The following is a 23,465-nucleotide window of genomic DNA, read 5'->3' as shown; positions in this document are numbered from 1 at the left end:
CCCCCCCCTCCCCCCACACACAAAGAAAAGAAAGTTCTGTCATCCTTTACTTACACTTATGTTGTTCCAAACCTGTATGATTTTTCTTTCTTCTGCCCGACAGAAAATAACAGCTTTTGTCTATAGAAGTCAACGGGGTCCAAAACAACTAACCTTTATAACATGAACAAAAAAAAAAAACTAAGACATTTATCAAAATATCTTCCTTTGTGTCCATACAGGTTTGGAGTGACCTGATATAGTGAGTAAATTATGACACAATTTGGTTGAACTATCAATTTAACTGGAGGTCTAATTTGTGTTTTGCTCCATAATAGTGGTGTCACATGTTAAATGACAGCGTTATAATGATGTTAAATTACCATCCATCATCCTATGACATTAACCATTCACTGATATACTGTATGGCTTTCTGTATGTGCGTGCTACAGTAAGTGTGCCTGCTTGCGTATGTATGTATGTATGTATGTATGTATGTATACACTAGCAAATAATTACGGAAGATAAAGACCCAGTTGTACTAAGAGAAACTTCTGGGTTTGGGAGAGCAGAGCTGCTTTTCTGTTTGGCTTGCTTTGCTGAATGGAGCCATTCACAAGCCTCTAACCGCATGCTTTCTTTATCTTCATTGTTATCCCCCTCTTCCCTTCACCCACCGCAGCATAATGGCACTCCGTAAAAAGGGGTGGGGGAGCAGTCTGATAGGGAGGGAAGGAGGGGGGTAATTGGGTGAAAGTGGAGAGTGGGGGAGGGACATGTAAAGGGGGGGAAGGAGTAGAAAGGGATGGAGGACCCCAAAGAGGGGTATATGGTGACAGACAAAGGCCCAAACTAAGCCACGCATCATTTGTTGCTGACAAGTGATGATAGTAGAGGAATGCTTTTCAGGACCTAGTTAATTGATTGATTGATTTACTAATTGAAAGACTGATTAATTGGCTCTATTTTACAATATAATTTGACACCATTAACCATTAACAACATAACCATTGTTTTTATTATGTACAGTAGGCTATATATTATTTATTATTATGTATATATATATATATATATATATATATATATATGCACACACACAATATATTGTTACAATTTAAAATAATGGTTTTCCATTTTAATATACTTTAAGATATAATTTATTTCTGTGATGCAAAGCTGAATTTTTTATCAGCCATTACTCCAGTCTTCAGTGTCACTGACCCTGCAGAAATAATTATAATATGTTGATTTGATACACAGTTATTATCAATGTTGGAAACAGTTGTGCTGCTTAATATTTTTTTTGGAACTGTAATACTTTTTAAAGATGAATTGATGAATAACAATTAAAAAAGAACAGCATTTATTCAAAATAGAAATATTTTCTAATATAAATCTTTGCTATCTCCTTTTATCAATTGAACACATCCTTGCTGAATAAAAGTATTAATTTCTTTAAAAAAAAATAATTCAGTAAAAAATATTTCTATTTTAAATAAATGCTGTTCTTTTTTTTTCTTTTTTCTTTTTACTTTTTATTCATCAAAGAATCCTTAAAAAAGTATCACAGGTTATAAAAAAATATTAAGCCGCACTACTTTTTCCAACATTGATAATAAATCATCATATTAGAATGATTTCTGAAGGATCATGTGACACTGAAGACTGGAGTAATGATGCTGAAAGCAGAAATATATTATATTTTAAAGTATATTAAAATAGAAAACCATTATTTTAAAATGTAATAATATTTCACAATATTACAGTTTTTTTATATGTATTTTTGATCAAATAAATGCAGGCTTGGTGAGCATAAGAGTCTTCTTTCAAAAACATTAAATGTGTTATGTTTCCAAACTTTTGATTAGTACTGTCATATATATATATATATAATCAAATAATTTTATATAAACACAACATTGATAATACAAATTATTAGCACCAAATCAACATATTAGAATGATTTCTGAAGGATCATGTGACACAAGACTGTATGGCTGCTGAACATTCAGCTTTGGCGTCACAGGAATAAATGACATTAAAATATAACAGATATTTTAATTTATAATTATATTTTACAATATTACTGTTGTATTTTTATTCAAATAAATGCAGCCTTGTTGAGCATAATAATTGTTTCGTAAAAAAAAAAAAAACTCTTGAAAATGCAAATGTACATTTTGCTTATTTATTTGGAACATTAAAAGAAGGCCTATATGTTTTGTTTAATTGCAAAAAACAAAAACAAAAAAAACATGTTATTGCTCATTTAGAAAATACAGTGCAATTGTAAAATGATCACAATGATTTAACACAAATGTTCTGTAAACATTAAGCAAGCAACCACACTAATGCATGTCCATTATCAGTAGCACCGACTGTTAGTAAACACCAGTGCCAGGTGGAACAGAGGTTAACAGTGATGCTGGCTAGATACAACAGCTCCCCCTGCTGGTTTTACAATTGTAGCACAAGCTGCGTTATATTGATGTTATATTGTTGCATTTCTCCAATGATTGTTTGGGTTAAAGCAAACAATGTTCCCCAAATGTGTAACAAAACTGAATATATGTTACCCAAGGTCTGACTCCACGGCTGGCTGAAAGATGGTGAAAGTATACAATTAGTTATAAAGTTCGTGTGTTTTACCGATATAAAAAAAAAAAAAATTAAAACATCCTGTACAATCACACTTTGGAAAGATTCTCAGTAGCAAAGACTGACTGATTAACAGTTTGTGCAGATTTGTCCTCTCGGAATTCTGCTGTATTCCTGCAGGTGAGTGAACAGTGGTGTATATTTTAGATTTGATAAAACAAGGCTTTTTATTGGGTTTTACATCAACAACGTCACATAGACTCATGTATTTCAACAACTGGGAGACTGAGGCTAGTTGTCACAAGGTTTTGAAACATCAGCTACACTAACGTGTTTCTATAGTAGTGTTGTATGTTGGTTTTAAACATCGATTTCAAAACATGTTGTTCCGAATAACAGCGTAGACAATAGCCTACTTCGATTTAGCTATAGAGAGGCCACGTGCTGATATTCAGACCAGCATAATTGCCAGTGTAATATTGCTTTTATTAAATAGTACAATAGATAAGACTTTAATATTGAGTAACTTACATTTTATACACAATATATTACCGGTTAGGCCTACTTGTTTTTTGCCCAGCAAACACGTATAATTCCAACTACCAAACATCAGAATCAACCTTTAACTTGTCTATGAGCAACACAAAGGGTCCTATCACCCGGTGCGATGCGACTCGCGCCCATCTGTTCGCCCATGGGCGTGCTGGTTCGAAAACGAGGTGTGTTCAGGCGCATTGTTGGCGTGTCGCTATTTTGAGGCAACTGAAAATGACTGCGCCCTTGACCAACAAAAGACTGGTCTAAAATAAATAGTGCACTATTATTTGTGTTATTTAAAGGGCACGTTAGTAATATGCGCCTATGGGCAAGTGCACAACTTGTGTAGCCTACACTCTGCTTATTACACGCACAGGGATGCGCAGAAGCACACAAACATTTGTAAATATTAAAAATAAAAGCATTCCTCTCTGGAGAAGCGTTCAGTCTTTCCACTTGCAAATTCCGCATTTAGCGAATCTGCCATGGTGCAAGCGCAACTGGCTTTTAAAGGAAATGGGAGATGAGACTCTGATTAGTATACTGCACCTTACGCCAGAAACATGACTCATTAAGAGACTAGGTACAACCCTTTTGGATCATGCGCCTGCGGCCAACCGTTTTTTCCCCCCCCCGTTGTTAAACTAGCAAAAGTGGATTTAGACATGTTAAGGGCACCTGCGCCATGTGCTTCAGACCATGCGCTCAGATCGTTAAAATAGGGCACAAAGTGGTGTTTCGTTTCTGAATGAATCAGTATGTTTGAACGAATCATTTGATTTATTGATTCACTCATAAAGGCGGTCACTTGTTGCCATCTACTGGCGTAAGGATGTAATAGCAGAAAATCTCCATCACTAATACACAGGTTTACCAGTCAAGTATGACAACATACACTCTAAAAAAATGGTGCTATATGGCACTAAAAGTGGTTCTTGGCTCGTAATCATAGGGAAACCACTTTTGGTGCTATATAGCACCATATCTTAACAGGTTCTGTATATGGTAGCGGTGCTATAGCACCTCAGTCATTCCAAAGAACCAGTGAAGAACCGCTGAAGCACCAAGATTTGGTGCTATACAGCACTTAAAGTGGTTCCCCTATGATTACGAGCCAAAGAACCACTTTTACTGCCATATAGCACCATTTTTTTGTGTACCCCACTGTAAATTAACTATTTAAACTTCCTATTTTATGAGCAATAACGGTGGAATGTTTTGCTTTTTGTAGGCATATCTCTATACAGACAACTAGCCCCAGCCTCTCATATATATGAGGAAGTAGTAAATACATACCTTGGTTCTAGGATAGGGCAGGGATCTAAAAACATAAAAAATGCATTACAAACCAACAAATTAATGTATAATCGTAGGCTAGAGCAATGTTTTAATATGTAAAAAAGTAGGCTAGATCAATTTCTGAGAACGGTTCCTGTTATGAGTAACATGTTTGTTCTGTGTGTGCATGGTGTTTTGTTGATTCAGCAAACTTTAGAGGCCCTATTTAAGGTCACATAAACATTAAACATTAGCCTCAGTCTGACATAAACAGTTTATGTTATATTAACATGCAAACTTACCAATATCTGTTGGGGCGACAATGGCCTCCTCAGAAAAGCCCAGAGATAAAGCAAAGGATCTGAATTTCTCAATTAGATCTGGTCTTAGTATGGATGACCGTCCTATGGGAGCAATGTATTAGCATGCTTCATCAATATGCCCAAAACAGCATAGGTGACATATCTTTTACATCATCAGTTTAGACTTACCATAAAGAGCTACTTGCGTGTATTCTTTGTCCATGTTCTTGTATTTAAGGACCAAACTATAATCAGTGTAATTGGTCTCCACTATCGTGATGTCTTTTGTTATCTTGTGCCCTTAACGAAATGTCAGACATATCATGTTAATTTTAAATGAAGGGATTTATAAATTATCTTTTTGTGTTTATACAGTATATGCAGCTAAAACTTATACTGAAAAAAAATTGTAGCCTACAATTTTTATTAAAATATTATTTAATATCACTGAATCAATCTAAATACATACATTTATACCAACAAAACTTGTTATGGGTTAAATAAGGTAGATTTTTTTTTTAAGGTAACAATTTCAGATGATCACTTTTTACAATTCTGTTTAATTTGATTCAATTGTTCACTTTATTCTCAAAATGCTGTATAATAAATACTAAGAAATCTTTTGTTATTTTTCTGGTAGATTTGATGAAGGTGTGCAATTGATTCAAATTGAATGATGTCAGTGAATAATGCCTTCATGTGATAAGAAATGCGGAGGATGAAGATAGAGAAAGGAAATGAGAGCTTACTTTTGCTAAAGTAAGTGAACTCTCCAGGAACATCTGTCTTCTCGTATGAATAAACACTGACGGAGCATCCATATGGTCTGTTAGTTCAAATATATACAGATTGTTAGCGCAGAGCTCAAATATTATGTTTAACCTTATTTTCCCATCACCATATGTTTTCCCTTTGTTATTCGAGATGGTGTGATAATGTAAATATGAACCAATATCTTGTCCAAAATGATGCACCTTATGGTCCACATGGTCAGGTTCACATTTCCATTGACATCTGGTTCCAGAAGACCTTTAGAAACCCTCAGCTGATTTTTAAACCTTGCAAACAGCTCTGTCTCATCTGCAAGTCCAATACGGTACCATTCACCTGAAAACTGACAGTAAAAGGAAGTAAAAAGGGTTTGCAGTTTACTACGTTTTCCAAGGGTTCTGTAGTACCAGGTGATGGTTATATAGCCTACATAATTACTATTATTAAAAAATACAGTGTCTGAAAAAGAACTTGCTTTACTTTACAACGTGGTTCCATTTGTTAACATCATTAATTACGATACAATGAATTGATCATGACAAATACTTGACAAACAACAGCATTTATTAATATAAGTTCATGTTAATTTCAACATTAATTAATACATTATTAAAATAAGGGTAACACTTTATTTTAAGGTGACATAGTTACACGTTATTATATGTACTTACTATAGTAATAACTGTAAATTATGCATAATTACAAGTAACTAACCCTAAACCTAAACCCTAACCCTAACCCTAACCATATCTCTATAGTAAGTACATTTAAATACTTACTACAGAGTATTATAGTAAGTAGTTAATTAATATTACTCAGTACTTATTTGAGTAAATACAATGTAACGGCGTCACCTTAAAATAAAGTGTAACCAAAATAGTAACTGCCTAGTGTATTGGTTTAGAGGGTGGGGAGGTGAGTCTTCAGCTGCTTCTTGAAAGATGTGATGGTTTGGTTAATGAGAACGTATTGTAAGGTGCTACCGAATGGTATTATTATATTATTTCTTATTACTAGTGTCTGTGGATTTTCTAACAAAATGTAATGTGGCACAAAGAGAAGCTGACACAATGTAGTACTTTAATGTTAAAGGGTTAGTTCACAAAAAACGTACATTTTGTCAATTCATTAATGAAATCGGAGCGATTTCTGTCCCTCCATTGACAGCTACGCAACTACCACTTTGACGCCTCAAAAATCTATCTTCCTCGTGTTCCGAACACTGCATGAAAAAAGGTGTATCCGGACCAGGAACACTGCTGAAATTCGGAAGAATCCAGGAGTATACTGGCCGGATAGGTCAAATTCCATGGATCCGTATATGTCCGTATACATCCGAAATGGAACCAAATCGGATGTATGTTGTGGCCGTATACTCCCATGCTACAGCCATTTGTTGCCATGGCAAATAATCCCATCAAGTTTTTTCCCAGGAGACATTTTCACACCTCTAAACAGCTTTGCCTTCCATCCCCTATTGGTCCTTCATCTCAAACTGGATTGGTTGTTTTTTTTAAAACCACTCCCAAAACCGTTTTGTGAACGTATATGTTCAGACAGGGTTTTTATTTTGTACTGTTTTTACAAAAAATATTTGATTAAGAGACTCTTTTCATGCAGTGGTTTTAAGGCCCTGACACACCATTCTGATGGTTTGGCCCAGACCCAGGCAACGTGAACCAACCCCACAGTCGGCTTTAGTCATTGCTAGTTCAGTTTAGTGTTTCAGGGCCTTAAGAATTCTTTTTTTCTGTGCAAAAAGCTTGTTTGCTGTAGCCTACAGTAGACCAGAGATAATTCTCAATCCTGAAGTCCTCCCCCCTCCCTCTGAGAACAGCCAGGACCTAGTGTCAGTCATTAACATATGAAAGGTCTTCTTCACACCTAACAGTCTTCAGTCCTAGCACACCCAGCAGTGTTTCAGCTGTATATGTCCGTGAAATTTCACGGATTCCTGTATACGTCCGCATACGTGAGGTTTCCGGGTTTTTCTGGAAATATACTGTTCCGTGTTACTCTGATCTGCTTTTTCCCACATACATCCGGTAAACATCAAATTACACAGGAGTATACCATGCCCGGATAGTGCCGGATTTCAGTGTTTTCATGCAGTGGAAGATGTACGAAAGTCTTACAGGTTTGGAATGACATGAGGGTGAGTAAATGGTGACGGAATTTTCATTTTTGGGTGAACTATCCCTTTAAGCTCATTTTTTCTGTAAAAATAGCTAACTCATATCACCAATTATAGCAGGAATTATGAATACTTTTTCACAGCATCTGTTCAATATACATCAAAACCACTAATTTTCATTCTGGTATAAATAAATGTATACTCTCTTAAAAAGTGCAAATACCTTTAGGGACACAACATTTAGTCTCTGGGGCAATACCATTAAAAGGAACTTACTTAAGGGTAGATATAACTACTCTAAGGTACTACACCTTTTAGGGGTAAATAAGGTAAAAAAGTCACAGTGATTTTGTCAAGACAGACATGATCAAGATATATTTTTTTTGATACTGGAACAACATTCCTGTCCAAAAATGTAAGTCATATCCCTAGCCCTACACTCTTAAAACAAAAAGGTACAAAAGATGTCACTGGGGCGGTACCTTTTCAAAAGGTACACCTAAAGAGTGCATGTTGGTCCCTCAAAGGTTCATATTGGTTCCAAAAGCGTACATATTAGTTCCAAAAGTGTACATATTAGTATCTAAATGGTACATATTAGAACCTTTTTGAAGGGTACCGTCCCAGTGACAGCTTTTGTACCTTTTTTTTCAGAGTGTACCCATAAATTATCTCTAAAATCAGAGGGAAATGATTGGTGTATAATACACATGTAGAAGCACCTAACCCTGGTTGTAAGCCTAAACTTGTCATAAACTGTAAACTTGTCCCTCAAATCTAATTGGTTGATTGGAATGGATCAACAAAGATGTTGATCCAGGAACATGTTGTACTGGGTGAAAGCTGTTGTAACCCTAAAGGTACAATTCTTGCACATGTTTTCTGACAGTGTAAGCTTATGAACCATGCTCCATGCTTTAAGTAAACTATTGTGATATGTGACACTGATAACCCACTGCAGTTCGGCCTCTTCACCGTTTGAAACAAACATAATGCAATGAACATATTAATCGGAAATGTCTTTGCTATTAAAGGAAAAACATGCATTCAATGCTTAAACTACTAACCCTAAGAATCTGCAAAACCCCCAAAACTGAAAAATCATACTCACTTTCTCCAGATCAAAGTTGGGCTGAGGTTCAATAGGATGCTGTTTGTTGAAACCATGCGTCCCCAAAAACATACAAAGCAAAAGTGCTAAAGCCAGAGTCATGCTGAAAGTTCACACACCTCTGTATGGAAATGCAAAACTAAATGACATATCAGAGAAGCATTGGGGAAACTCCTAGGTTTATATTTGCCAACAGCAAGGCAATGTTTGTGAAGGACAGGAGCCCAGCCCCTATACACACATGTACCGTCATATTCCAGTTAACTGGAGACCAGTAATGCAGACTTTTAAAACAGCCAGAATTTGTATATGCTAGAGAATCTGTCAGAAGAGAATCATATTGGTATAATACAGAGGATTACAAAACATATTTGTCAGACATTACACTGGTGCAAAAGTTGTAAACATTTAAGGACATTGACAATTTCCACGTAATGCTTTTTTAAAAACAATCTTTGGACATCTCTGCTTTAAATGTTGTTCTACGGGGAAAGACTGTGGGTGTAAGGTGACCCTGGACTTTGACTTACACTGGCCCAACACAAACGTTACGACACCAATCTCTACATTACTCTAGTGTACACTGATGCACACAGACTTAGAGATCTCTGAATATCCCTGAATATGTCTGCTTTTCAGGCAGTGCATAATAACTTTATGCACATTCTTCAAAGGTCCCGTTTTTCCTGATTTTTTGAAGCTTTGATTGCATTTACAGTGTGCAATATAACGTGTTAATGTTTCGCGTGTAAAAAAAACACAGTATTTTTAAATTGTGTTACTATCCTGTATACTGCTGTTTTCACTGTCCTAAAAACGTCTTGAGGATTTCCTTATTCTATGAAGTCCCTCCTTCAGAAATACGTAACGAGTTCTGATTGTGCCAGCGGTTCCCGTGTTGTGATTCGACAGCAGCTTAGCACACGTTGCCCGGAAAGGTCACGCCTCTTACCATAACGGGGAGATGCATGCGCTCAAAGTACAGCGTCCCTGAAGGCCAAACAAAGGTGATTTGACTCCGGGATGAAAATAACAGCGTCTGGACGGCATGGCGACAAACACACAGTACAAATGCAACCTTGAACGCAACACTTCCTCTTCTCCACGTGGGAGTGCAACAAGACCATGCCCCCTTTTTTGCGTATTCTTGTGGGCGGAGGTTAGTCAACAAACTGTTCTAGTGACGTCATTAAAGCAGGATGTACAGGGATGTAGTCCAAACCGGCCGTTCGCTGTAGGCTTTGAAAGGGAACTTCTGTTAAATAAAATATCTCGCTTGGCATTGAACTTTGAGCTTTATAATTTTACAGGTATTATTTATGCTCTAACAGCAACATTACACACTAACTAAAGTTTGAAAAATGGGATCACGAAGAACAGGACCTTTAAAATAATACAAACACTTCAAACAACAGCTGGAAGCCTCTAGTAATTTCATGAGTTCACACTTACATACAATCAAATCATATTTGAGTATATTTGGTGTGCTGTCCAAGGGAGGGCTCCGAGCCAGGAATTTGGCCTGAACCCAGTACTCCCCCCTATTCCTGGCTGGGATAGAAACAATAGGAAGTAAGGAGTTGGGGTGGGGAATGGGGATGTAACATATATCCTAATATATGCCACCAAAACAGCCCTGACCCATCGAGCCATGGACTCCACTAGACCCCTGAAGGTGTATCTGACACCAATATGTTAGTAGAAGATCCTTTAGGTCCTGTAAGTTGTGAGGTGGGGCCTCCATGGTTCGGGCTTGTTTGTTCAGTACATCCCACAGAGGCTCAATTGGATTGAGATCTGGGGAATTTGGAAACCATTCCTGAACCATTTTTGCTTTTGGGGCAGGCCACATTATCCTGCTGAAAGAGGCCACAGCCACCAGGGAATACCGTTTTCATGAAAGGGTGTACATGGCCTGCAACAATGCTTAGGTAGGTGGTACGTGTCAAAGTAAACATCCACAGGGATGGCAGGACCCAAGGTTTCCCAGCATAACATTGCCCAAAGCATCACACTGCTGTCACATGCCTGTCCTGTCTTGTGGAGCACATGTGGTGTGTTGTTATTTTGGGCCATGTGCTCGTGTCTCTGTCTGATCCCTCCCCTTTATCTGATTAGTGTTTGATTTCTCCCACCTGTTCCCTCCTGATTTCTTCCCCTTTAAATAGTTCCCTTGTGTTCACAGTCCTTGTTGGTATGTTGTCTAACGTCTCCCTTCCCCGTGATCCGCTGGTATGTTTGTTTTTAAGTTGTTGTTTTGATTAATGTTATGTTTTCCCCCTTGTGGGTTTTTGTTTTGGATTATATTTGTTTTATAATAAATTTCCCTTCTTCCCACACTTGAATCCTCACCTTCGTTTTCTTTAAGTTTAACGTAACATAACGTACCGACCATGGCGAGGACTCGGCGAAAGATTTCACCTCACCCATTAGCCCCCACTGTCTCGTGCCCCCACTACGAATGCATTCTTCGGTTTCAGTCTCTAATGTCCCTCCGTCAACAAGGGGCTGATTTGCGGAAGTTCGTGGCCGAAATTCTTAGAGCGGCGGAGGGATTAAGGTTGAATGAAGGGCCTCTTAAGGACCTTTTCTTTTATGCACTCGACGAGCCCATGGACTGGCTGCTCAGGAGTGCTTATAATGGGGTTCCCTTTGAGACGATGGTGGAGGGTCTCGCTCGCCTGCAGGAGCGAGCTGCCAGGGAGATGATGACCGTTCCGGTGGGCCCTGTTCCGGTGTGCCCTGTTCCGGTGTTCCCTTTTCCGGTGGTCCCAGTTCCGGTGGTCTCCGTTCCGGTGGATACTGTTCCGGCGAACCTAGTTCCGGTGGTCCCAAGTTCGGTGGTTCCGAAACGGAGGAAGAGGACACAGACTCTCTCCGCGACTGTTCCGGTGGATACAGTTCTGGTGGTCTCTGCCATTCCAGATGTGCTGCCCAGGCTCCTGGTTCTGTCCACACCGAACAGGCTCCCGGCTCTGCCCGTGCCACAGGCGCCTTGCTTTGCCTGCGCCGCCCAGACGGCCTGCCCTACTCGCACCGCCCTGGCACCCTGCCCTGCCCACGGCGACCAGGCGCCCTGCCCGCGCCGCCCAGGCGCCTTGCCCGCGCCGACCAGACGACCTGCTCTGCCCACGCCGTCCTGGCCTCCCAAACTCTGCAGGCTGCCCTGGTCCGTCCCTCCCGGTCTGCCCTGGTCTGTCCTCCCGGCCCTGCCCTGTTCTTGTGGAGCGTCTGGTAGCCGCTCCTTAAGGAGGGGGTAATGTCACATGCCTGTCCTGTCTTGTGGAGCACATGTGGTGTGTTGTTATTTTGGGCCATGTGCTCGGTTCTCTGTCTGATCCCTCCCCCTCGTTGAATATCCTCCATACTTGTTAAATAATTTAGTTTAGATATATTAAGAATGAACAATACTTTTACAGCATTTATTAATTTTAGTTAATTGCAACATTTACTCATACATTATTAAAACCAAGTTGTATTTGTTTCCATTAATGCACTGTGAACTAACATGACCAAACAATAAAAAACTGTATTTTTATTAACAAAGATGAATAAATACTGTAACAAAAGGTATTGCTCATTGTTGTTATTTAATACATTAACTAATGTTTACAAATGACACCTTATTGTAAAGTGTTACCGGTAAAAAAAAGGGCCCCTGAAAATCTGTTTGAGGGGGCAAATATTGTCCCTTATTTAAAAAGTTACTTTCTGACAGTGATCTATTCTTACCATTGTTTTCTGTTAACAAGCATGTCATTAATGTCTATTATGTTGTAGTTGTACAAATCATTACTTTCAAAAGTGATTGGATAAACAAATGAACAGATTATCATAAGGCCCTCTATTGCAGTTTACCATATATGTTGATGTTTTTACCTCTACACCATGGGTCTGTCCTCGAGGGCCACTGTCCTACAGAGTTTAGCTCCAACTCTAATCAAACACACTTGAACCAGCAAATCAATGAATTCAGGATTACTAAGGCTACACTCAAAAAAAAAAAAAAAAAAAAGTTCTATATGGCACCAAAAATGGTTCTTAGTCGTAATCATAGAGGAACCACTTTTGGTGCTATATAGCACCATATCTTAACATATTCTGCATATGGTAGCGGTGCAATATAGCACCATAGTTAGCGGTGCTATATAGCACCTTAGTCAAAGAACCGGTGAAGAACCACTGAAGCACTAAAATTGGTGCTATATAGCACTTAAAAGGGTTCCCCTATGATTACAAGCCAAGAACCCTTTTTGGTGCCATATAGAACCTTTTTTTTTTTAGAGTGTATAGGCAGGTGAATTGTATTTTTCAGGGTTGGAGGACAGTGGCTCTCAGGACATATGTTCCCCTACCCCTGCTCTACATCCCACACTTTCATACCCAAAGTGAAATGAATAAGCCTCAGGCTGAAGGAATTGCAAACTCACACCTATAAAGTAGAAGGCACAGCTAAAAAAAAAACCTTTCAAAGCTGCTATTCTGGATTGCAGACGAGTAGGATGCAGGAGAAGAAAGTTCAACACTTATACTTCAGAAATAATAATAAATTTTTTTTTAACATGCACTACTTGTTACTTGTAAAAAGTAATCCAATTACATAATTCACATTACCCCTAAATGCTTAAAACCACTAGTACCAGATGGTACAAATTTTAACACAAAAAAATGTCTATTCACAAATGTTTAGAATGTTGAGGTTGTTTATTTTATTTGTATTCTTCAGCATATTAAAAATAACATTTTACAAAATTCCTTTTTTAATAATAATAATAAAAAATCTTATTTGGCATACAACTTTATTTGGCATCGTTGCGAGTCATTATGCGCACTCAGTAAAAAACTAAGAGTTCTGTTTAATTTGCTCACCTCATGTTTGAAGCAAACGACAAAGAATTGTTCAGTAACCATGTATATTAAAGGAATTAGTATTATCGCGCTTGGTTCAATTTCTTTGCTATAGATCAAAAATGAGCAAGTGAAGTCAGAAAAAAATGTATGCAGTCCCCAGTGCAATCAGGTATTTAAATTTGTATTATTTAATTCTTAATTTTAAAACAATTTATCAACAGAATATAAAAATTAGTTTCAAGTTTAATTCAACATTTCTGAAATCTTTTTGAGATCGATCAAATCGGATCGGATAGTAGCTTGGGTTACATTTTAAATTAGACTGTGCGCCATGCATATACTGATTTTAAAATGTAACCCATCTTGATGCAGAGGAATTGCAATGAAAACTAATGGAAATAAAGCTTATATAAACGGTGTCAAATGATTAGTTGTTCATGCAAATTATATTGAGACCTTTCTCAAAAAACAACCGTCATGTGACCTGCAAATAAGTTCAAAACTAGACAATGTAAAGTCAAGATGCTTTAGGGTGCACCAACAGTAACAGTATAAAATAAGTGATGTTCAAAATTCTTGAACACTGTCTGAAACATATCACATCAGCCACTAATCACGCCAATTCAATGACAAATCACATTAACACAACAACAAAAAAAGTGTCAAATATACACATTTTTGATCTGTAAACATTTACATTATTTGAAAACATAATGAGATGCTTCAATATTTGAGTTGGCACTGAGGAGAAAAGTTGTCTAGCGCAGATGAGTCCCCTTAAAACGGGCTTGAATCTCCTCCAAAGTTTTGCCTTTGGTCTCAGGGACAAACAGAGCAGTGAAGATGACATTGAGAGCACACAGTCCTGAGAACATCCAGAATGTCCCTGCACTAGTTATGGCATCCTGAAAGAGACATTTTTGACCCTGTATTAGACATGTTCATTAAACCTAGAACATTTCTGATGGAAAATGCATAACTGCCAGCTCACCATGAGGTTCTGGAAGGTCTTGGTGACAATAAAGGCACAGGTCCAGTTGGTAAGCACACACAGAGCACTGCCCAATCCCCTCACTCGCGTGGGAAAGATCTCGGACATCACCAGCCAAGGAGTAGGACCCCAACCAAGAGCAAATCCTGGTTAACACATGTATTTATGATAGTTACTGTAGACTAACTGCAGTCCGTTCACTCAGATATCATTGTATATTTAGCTTTTTTTCAGTTTACAGTCTACATTTGTAAAATAATTGGTACTCATTATTTGGATGGACAGGAAGTCCACAAGTCTATTATTTAATCAAATGCCACCCTAAACAGCACATTAGGGGTGTGAATCTTTGCATATACAGTGAATTGATTTGATTCATGAATCTTAGGTTTTGTCTTAGATGCAGGATTTTCTTTTTGCAATTTTTAGAACGATTTGATCTTATTCACAATGAGATTCGCTTTGATTAGATTTCGATTAATGATTTGATTCTGTGTTTTTTAAAGTGTATTCATAAGGATTATGTAAATGAGTTTTAGGCAAGAAAAAGAATAGTTCACCCAAAAATGAAAATTCTGTCATCATTTACTTACCCTCATGATGTTCCAAACCTGTATGAGTGTCTTTGTTCTGCTGAACACAAAATAAGATATTTTGAAGAATGTTTGTAACAAAGCAGACAGAGCAACCATTGACTACCATAGCATTTTTTTCCCTACCATGGTAGTAAATGGTTGCTCTATCTGTTTGGTTACAAACATTCTTCTTTTGTGTTCAGCAGAACAAAGAATTTCCTCAAAGTCCACTTTACTGCAGAGTTGTGCTCCCACCCTAATCAAACAGACCCAAACAAGCTAATCAAGGTCCTAATGATTACTAGAAAGATATAGGCAGCTGAGTTTAATCAAGGTTTTTGCAGGAAAGTGGACCTCGAGGGCCAGTGTTGAGAACCCATGGGGCCTATACCATGAAGCCGGTTTAGCTGGCTAACCAGATATGTTTAAGCTTAGTTTGTGCCAATCCTGGGTTTTAGGTACCATTAAAGAGGTTTGGCTTTTAGCTGTTCGTCTCCATAGTAACTTACGCTCCACGGCAGGTTGTGTTTTGGATAAGACATCTCAAACTGAAATTGGACCAATCAGCTGTGAGCAAAGTGACACACCTCTGATGCAATAAAGTAATTCCCCCTGTGTCTACTCCAAATTAAAGGTCACTACATAGCAAGTGATTTTTAAAGACTTAAAGAGTTAGTTCACCCAAAAATGAAAATTCTGTCATTAATTACTTACCCTCATGTCATTCGACACCCGTAAGACCTCCGTTCATCTTCGGAACAGAAATGAAGATATTTTAGTTGAAATCTGATGGCTCTGAAAGGCCTCCATTGACACAATGGCACGGTTCACTCTCAAGACCCTTAAAAGGTACTAAAGACGTCGTTACAAAGTCCATCTCACTACAGTGGTTCTAAAATAACTTTATGAATCGGCGATAATAGTTTTAGTGCGCAAAAAACCCCAAAATAACGACTTACATAGTGATGATGATTTCAAAACAAGGCATCATGAAGCTTCGAAGCGTTATGAATCAGCGAGCCGATTCATGATTCGGATCGCGTATCAAACCGCCAAACTGCTGAAATTTGGCGATTCAAACTGCTGAATCGACTCGCTGATTCATAACGCTTCGAAGCTTCATGATGCTTTGTTTTGAAATCGTCATCACTATGTAAGTCGTTATTTTGGGTTTTTTTGCGCACAAAAACTATTCTCGCCGATTCATAAAGTTATTTTAGAACCACTGTAGTGAGATGGACTTTGTAACGACGTCTTTAGTACCTTTTAAGGGTCTTGAGAGTGAACCGTGCCATTGTGCCAATGGAGGCCTTTCAGAGCCATCAGATTTCAACTAAAATATCTTCATTTCTGTTCCGAAGATGTCTTACGGGTGTCGAACGATATGAGGGTAAGTAATTAATGACAGAATTTTCATTTTTGGGTGAACTAACCCTTTAAGCGTCTGGCTTTTAACAATGCTTATTTATAATAATAATAATTTTGAATGACTTAGATACATTTATGTAATTATTATACCCTTAATCAATTACACATGTATCATTTTAGTTAATCAATCATTAATAGGCACTTAGTTAAAATTAATACAAATAGCCTATATAAAAGGTCATACAAATAAGCTTTCAAATCAATAAATAAAGCTATAAAAATTACTATATGAGTTTAAGTGTTTAATTCTCTCTATATATCAACTAAACTAACTTCATATCTTTAACTTGCATTGACGTAGTAAGATTTTATCTTTGAGTTGTCCTCTTTTATAGACAACTCTTTTCTTCCTGCTGTGTAAATTTGTTTCAATTCTTAATATTTTTCAATCATGTAATATTCTGCAGAAGAGAGAAATGAATCTCACTGCTTCTCTCACGAGAAGTGAATCTCAGTTTCACTGATCCACAGCTGTTCACTACTGATGTCACAGCTAAACTCCTAAACTCAGGATTCAAAGCCTGAGTTGACAGAGAAAGCTGATGATCAGCATCATGGGACCAACAAAGCCTGAATAGATTGGTTTGGTTTGGTCAACTCGAAACTAATCTTGTAACTCTGAGTTTGTTAAACTACCATCATGGTACAGGACCCTGGTCTGATGTATTTATTATATAATTATATAAGTCTGATAGTCCCTCCCCATTGGTTATGTAAGGAAATCTGCAACAGTTGAGTCCATGAAGTGTTCAAAACTTAATTTCACTTCAACTTCAAAAATTATTTTTAGGTTAAGTAAGTGCTGGTGTCTATAAGTCTAGATTACGATTTTTTGCCATTTTAATTAAATTCTTGACAGAAACAAATTATTCATGATTCAAAAATCCATGATTTCTGCATAGGCAGGAATAGTAATCTACACATCGAGAAAACAAGTGCATCGTTTGCACCCCTACTGCACACTCTCTATGCATGTAGTTTTAGGCTAGAATCATCTGAACATTTTTAACTTGCAGTGTTTTAACAAATCTTAATACAGCTGCTGAATAATTTATGTTCTATGAGAAGTTTCAGTGAAATACATGTCTTCTGACCTGTAATGAAAAGGCCCATGCTTCCCACAGCCAGCCAGGCCAGGTCTGTCGGGGGCTGCTCCGCCAGAGAACCCTGGGCGTCTGTTAGTAAACTCGTCAGTGAGGAGTTATTGTGCTTCATCACAGTCAACTTGAAATACACTCCAAACACTGCTTCACTAACACACATGGTGACACCTTGTGGGGGACCAAAAAAGAAGATAATCCATTTTCTTTCTTTTCAAAAACAGTAGTGCAAATATGTTATTCCACAAAAGATGCTTCTACCAGACAAGATGAGAAGAACTTTACGCCCAGCCTTGTCCATGATGATAGCAGCAACTGCAGTGAAGACCACCTGTGTGGCTGCAACAATAACAGTGGCCACATCGCTGCTCTGTGGCAGACAATACAGAACATTACAGTGTGCATTTACAGTAGCATGAAGGCTCTTTATTAATTAGTTCCATCAAAACACTCACTTTGAAATGGGCCTGCTCAAAGATCGTCTCGGCGTAAAACATGATGGCATTAATGCCAGTAAATTGCTGGAGGAGCATCATCATAATGCCTACGCCTAAAGGCTTATAGACGCCAGGGTCCTTCAGATCCGCCAGACTGAAGTTTTGCTCCTGTAATCAATTACATGACAATCTTAGTGACTTATATACAGCTGTACAAAGAATTTTAATTATTTATTCAATTAAAAAAAGTATATGTATATATATATATATATATATATATATATATATATATATATATATATATATATATATATATATATATGGTAAAGTGAGACAAACTCTTTTAAAAGTCATCAAAGATAAAATTAAACCTAAATTCTGGTTCCTGTTGGATAAAATTAAAGGTATAGTTCACCCAAAATATATAATATGACATCATGTAGTTCCAAACCCATAATGCTTTCACTCCACTTCGAAATGAAAATATTTTTAATGAAACCGATTTCAGTACTTTACTGAAAGTCCACACAAACAGTATTTTGATGCTGAAAAAATGTCATAAAGACATCGTCAAAAGAAATCCATGTTCATTGAGCAGTTTAATCCAAGTCTTCTTAAGATATTTTTATGAGGCTTTTTTTCCCCTCACATATAATCATTGACCTTCCACAAGAACCAATAAGATTGTACACCAACATCAATGATCTTGAAGTTAGCAGATGACAAAAAACGCAGCTCATATCTGTTGCTTTCGTTGACATGAAATTTTCATATAGCACGAGAATTGAAGATCGTATTTATATTCGTTTTCCGGAGACACATTTTTGGCATAGTGTAAAATGTGAATAATTTTAACAAAATAAGAGAGATCATACAAAATGTATGTTATTTTTTTATTTTATTTAGTACTGTCCTGAATAAGATATTTTACATAAAAAAAAGTTTACATATAAACCACAAGACAAAATTACCTCATTCAAAAGTTTATGAACCATTGATTCTTAATACTGTGTGTTGTTACCTGGATGACAGCTGTTTTTTTGTTTTGTGATGGTTGTTCATGAGTCCCTTTGAATGAGCCAACTTTCTTCAGAAAAATCCTCCAGGTCCTGCAAATGCTTCAGTTTTCCAGCATCTTTTGCATATCTGAACCCTCTCCAGCAGTGACTGTATGATTTTTAGATCCATCTTTTCACACTTAGGAGAGTTGAGGGACTCAAACACAACTATTAGAAAAAGGTTCAAACATTCACTGATGCTCCAGAAGGAAACACAACGCATTAAGAGCCAGGGGATTGCCTTCAAGATCAAGGTAAACTGTACTTAATTTGTCTTCTGGGAAACATGCAAGTATCTTCTGTTGCTTCCGAAGGGCAGTCCTAAATGAAAAAAATATAAATATTTAAACAAAATTTGGACATCTTCATCCTGTTCAAAAGTTTTCACCTCCGGCCCTTAATGCTTTGTGTTTCCTTGTAGAGCATCATGTTTGAATCTTTTTTTTACTTTTTTTTTTTTTAATAGTTGTGAGTGTGTTTGAGTCCCTCAATTGTCTTCTGTGTGAAAAGGCGGATCTCAAAATCATACAGTCACTACTGGAGAGGGTTCAAATATGCAAAAGATGCTGGAAAACTGAAGAATTTGCAGGACCTGGAGGATTTTTCTGAAGGGGTTAAGAACAACCACCACAAAACAAAAAACAGCTGTGGGTCATCCAGGTGTCGTACAGTATTGAGAATCAACGGTTCATAAACTTTTGAACAGGGTCATTTAAAAAAATTCAGCATTTTTTTTGGTCTTTTGGACTATATGTAAAAAAATTTTTAAGGTAAAATATCTTATTCAGGACAGCACTAAATAAAATTAAAATTCACATCTGCAAGTAGTTCACATACTTTTTTCTTGCAACTGTTGATATCCGTTTTATCAGTTACAATGCATGAAGTGACCAGGTATAAACATGCCCAACATTTTGTCATTGAATTTCCAGTTTACTGAAAAAGAAGTCACATTATAAAAGTAAAATGGCAATTCATGTTGATTTTAATTTTGAAAAGCAGCTCAACATACTTATTAAAAATCAATACCAAACAAAGTTTGAGATGTGAAATGAGAAATGTGTGATCTCTAACTTCATTTTTGTAGGCCTCTTCTATTCTAGCACACTCCCACTCTGTAGGGGCATCAGGACCCCTGAGGAAGCGCAGGGCCTCCTCTGCCTCTCTTCTTTTCCCTTGGGAGAGCAGGAACCGTGGCGTCTCAGGCATGAAGCACATACACACCAGCATTAGCGTGGGAGGGATAGAGGATGTGATTGCTAACCATCGCCAGTCCAAGAACAAACCTGATCAAATTAATTTTGCATTACTTAAAGCGGTACTTCACCCAAAAATTACAATTCTGTTATCATTTACTCACCCTCAAGTCATCATATAAATCCCACCTTGAATTACTGGAGATACTTCTAAGTTAATCACTACTACTGAACACACTGTATGGGTCAGGTTTTCCTAATTTAATGTAAATACAGCTCAGAGCAGTGTACAATGCAGGCTCTGTGTGTGTTGAAGAGGGACATTCCTGTGCTAACTGCTGACCAATTCCCATTAATGCAATACTGAAAGGCATTAGAGTCATTCCACAAGGATTCTCACCAGCAAAAATTAAGATGGCATTCACACACATCTGAGCTGATTTCAAAGAACAAATAAAGTATTGGAGTGCAGGGCTACACTGGAAAAGAGACATATGTGCAAGATCATTGAAAAAGGTTCAAATGTGTCTTCTGATTAAACATTAACAATCATCTCATACAGCTAACTGGCGCAGAACAGCCCTATTACTCTCAAAGGCACTCAAGTGTCATAATTCATACATCATAATACAATCAGAAGATTAAAATGAGAGGCAATACCTGTTATATAGGCTCCCATAATGCCTGTCACAACCATAAGTTGCACGCAGGATCCTAAAGTTCCCCTAACACGCTCATGAGCCATTTCCGAGATGTAAAGCTGCAGAAAAAGAGAGAAAAAAAAAAACAAGTCAAATGGAAAATGTGCTATTGATCTAAATATTTGGTTAAAAACATGGTTAGCATAAGATATATAAATTACTTTTTTTAGCGGCTTTGGTTCCAAAAGTATTTTTCCCCATTTGTTTTTCCCATAGGGATTTTAAAAATGTTTTTGGTGAAGTGCAATAAGCCATGAAACAAACAAACCAGCTACAAGGTACATCGAAAAATGTGATTTGACGCAAAAAAGTATTTGAAAATTGGACAAAAAGATAAACAGCTTTAATGAGGGAAAGGACTAGAATCCCATGAAGCACTGCAAATGACATAATACAATTGAAAATGATGGAGAAATACGAAATTATTCAAAGAAACTGTTCATTTAAAGCTGTTGATCATATACAGAAACAATATATTTTACATTTATTGCTAAAAATGCATATACATTCAAAAATTAAAGCAATCTCAGAGCTAGGGAGATTGACTCTATTACATCATTCACAGTGCTTCACGTGGACACTAAAGAGCTCTGTTGCTCTGATTGGTGGAGATTTCTTTGCAGAATAGGTCATAGTTTTTCCATCAGGAATTCCACTGTTAAACATAAATGCAATAAATGCAGACGGATGGCTTCAACATAGTCAGTTATCACTAAAAAGATGTTCTCCTATGGAGAAAACGAATAAGAGTTACCTTACTGTTGCAGTCTAATGATAATAATAATGTTTTAGAATAAAAAGGATTTAATCAAAGCTTTAGTATTATTATTAGTATACTCTGCATATGAGAATAAACAGGTAATTCTTACAGGCACAACAAGAGAAGTCACTCCACTGGCCAGACCAGTGAGAACTCTGCCCAAATATAGCATCCAGTGGTTCTGAGCAGCAATAATGATGGTAAACCCAAATATGAATGGTACTGCACAGAACATAAGGCTCAACTTTCGTCCAATCTTCTCCACAATCCATCCTCCCAGGAGACCCCCAAGAGCAGCACCAATGGTCACCACAGACTGTAAGACAGAAAAATACAGGCTAATGTTGAAACAACATTCTTGACAATCAAATGTCGATACACTGACACCTAAATTTGGATTCTGGGAACTGAAAATGATATGCATTTCCTTTATTGTACTGCCAAACTGTAGTCGATAAAATCAACAACACGCATTTAGAAGAAAAACCAGACCAAAAGCATTCACATACCCCAAACCAGGAAGCCTCCTCTGTGCTGAGCTGCAGTCTCGGGTCTTGGATTCTGCAGAGTTCAGGTATGGCAGGAGAGCTGTAGCCCAACACAAACCCAAAACTCAGGGGTCCCAGAACTGCTGCGAATGTGGCCATGTACAACTTCCCATTCTTAACTTTACTGTTGAGACAAATATTCAAATTAGTAAAACAACAACAACAACATTACAATGTTTGTACATTACAAACATTATGTAAGTTTCATATTCTTGTTGAACAGGTTTTCCAGTGTGGGAACACTTGAAAGTCATTGCAGACTCTTTCTGGTATGACAATATTTTAATATTTCCTCATTCATTTTGAACAGATTACTGAGTGAATGACACTTTTAAGTGCTAATTATCTGTACTTGAGCAACTAAAAAAACTGTAACTTAGTAGGTTAGTAGTTATGTGAGGATAAACCATAGTGTTCTTCTTGATGACCACCGTTGTAACATAAAATCTTCACATAACTTTTTTTCTATAAGAGGAAAACCCCTAAAGACAATAAAGTGACACTTACTCCAGGTAGGAGTCCTGCTCGGATCTGTCTTCTTCTGTTTGCTCATCATTGACCAACAGTGGTCTGGTCTCCTCATAATGATCCATCGTGTCTCCTCTTACAAATTATACTCAAGCAGTTCATTGATGATCGCCAATGACAATTTGTGGTTTTATGTCATACATTACAACTGACAAAACATGAACAAGTTCAGCCTGTGATGTATTAAAGCCTTTGCGCTATAGTCAGTAAACCATCATTGTTGTCAGCTGATGCATGTGACATAAACACTTGCATAGATTTCAAAATAAGAGTCCTAACTTTACTTTTGCCTTGCCTTGTCTGTAAAAAGGTCCTTTCACACAAAGTAGCCGTCATACATTTTTTTTCTATACATTTTCACTTTTTATTCACATTCACATTTTTAAAGATATTGTTTAGGGGGGAAAATCTACATGCGGCCGTTTCTCTTCTTTTGCCATTCAATTGTTCCCATAGTTACTAAATGTTTTCAGAAGTGCTTTTACTGTGAGGAACTGCACTATTTTCCGATTTGCTTTGGTTGTGGGAAACAAACGTAAAGCCTCTGGAGGATTTTTATAAACTGAAACCGTGTTGTAAAAT

The 23,465-nt window shown here is 37.3% G+C and overlaps 2 protein-coding genes across 5 annotated transcripts; both read right to left on the bottom strand.

Moving 5' to 3' along the window:
- Positions 1–1,964: 1,964 nt before the first annotated feature.
- On the bottom strand, positions 1,965–9,777 carry lcn15 (lipocalin 15). Of its 4 annotated transcripts, none has more exons than XM_079814710.1 (7): positions 8,711–9,777; positions 5,669–5,808; positions 5,444–5,520; positions 4,884–4,994; positions 4,695–4,796; positions 4,411–4,435; positions 1,965–2,751 (listed from the first exon to the last, which is right to left on the bottom strand). In XM_079814710.1, exons 1-7 carry the CDS (start codon positions 8,810–8,812, stop codon positions 2,667–2,669), a joined length of 642 nt encoding a protein of 213 aa, XP_079670836.1. In that variant the 5' UTR covers positions 8,813–9,777; the 3' UTR covers positions 1,965–2,666. The 4 variants fall into 4 exon arrangements, with proteins under 4 accessions (XP_079670836.1, XP_079670837.1, XP_079670834.1 ...); XM_079814711.1 differs by having other exon boundaries at positions 5,444–5,499; positions 8,711–8,866; XM_079814708.1 differs by having other exon boundaries at positions 2,058–2,578; positions 8,711–8,867.
- Positions 9,778–13,398: 3,621 nt separating this feature from the next.
- Positions 13,399–23,138, bottom strand: slc2a8 (solute carrier family 2 member 8). Its single transcript, XM_079814367.1, has 10 exons — positions 22,863–23,138; positions 22,317–22,479; positions 21,917–22,123; positions 21,007–21,106; positions 20,225–20,436; positions 18,111–18,260; positions 17,917–18,025; positions 17,650–17,826; positions 14,553–14,698; positions 13,399–14,466 (listed from the first exon to the last, which is right to left on the bottom strand). Exons 1-10 carry the CDS (start codon positions 22,946–22,948, stop codon positions 14,320–14,322), a joined length of 1,497 nt encoding a protein of 498 aa, XP_079670493.1. The 5' UTR covers positions 22,949–23,138; the 3' UTR covers positions 13,399–14,319.
- Positions 23,139–23,465: the final 327 nt, after the last annotated feature.

The sequence above is a fragment of the Gobio gobio genome (assembly GCF_949357685.1).
Source record: "Gobio gobio genome assembly, chromosome: 4".
Classification (NCBI taxonomy): Eukaryota; Metazoa; Chordata; class Actinopteri; order Cypriniformes; family Gobionidae; genus Gobio; species Gobio gobio.
The sequence above is the reverse complement of the archived record's forward strand: the minus strand, read 5'-3'. Positions and strand labels throughout refer to the sequence as shown.

Coding starts and splice junctions, on each gene's coding strand:
- lcn15 (XM_079814708.1), bottom strand. CDS start 8,812: ATGACTCTGGCTTTAGCACTTTTGCTTTGTATGTTTTTGGGGACGCAT. Junction 5,521..5,668: donor CTGACCATGTGGACCATAAG/GTGCATCATTTT, acceptor TTGAACTAACAG/ACCATATGGATGCTCCGTCA. Junction 4,436..4,694: donor TGTCGCCCCAACAGATATTG/GTAAGTTTGCAT, acceptor TTATGTTTTTAG/ATCCCTGCCCTATCCTAGAA.
- slc2a8 (XM_079814367.1), bottom strand. CDS start 22,948: ATGGATCATTATGAGGAGACCAGACCACTGTTGGTCAATGATGAGCAA. Junction 22,124..22,316: donor AGGAGGCTTCCTGGTTTGGG/GTATGTGAATGC, acceptor TCTGTCTTACAG/TCTGTGGTGACCATTGGTGC. Junction 18,026..18,110: donor TTGAGCAGGCCCATTTCAAA/GTGAGTGTTTTG, acceptor TGTCTGCCACAG/AGCAGCGATGTGGCCACTGT.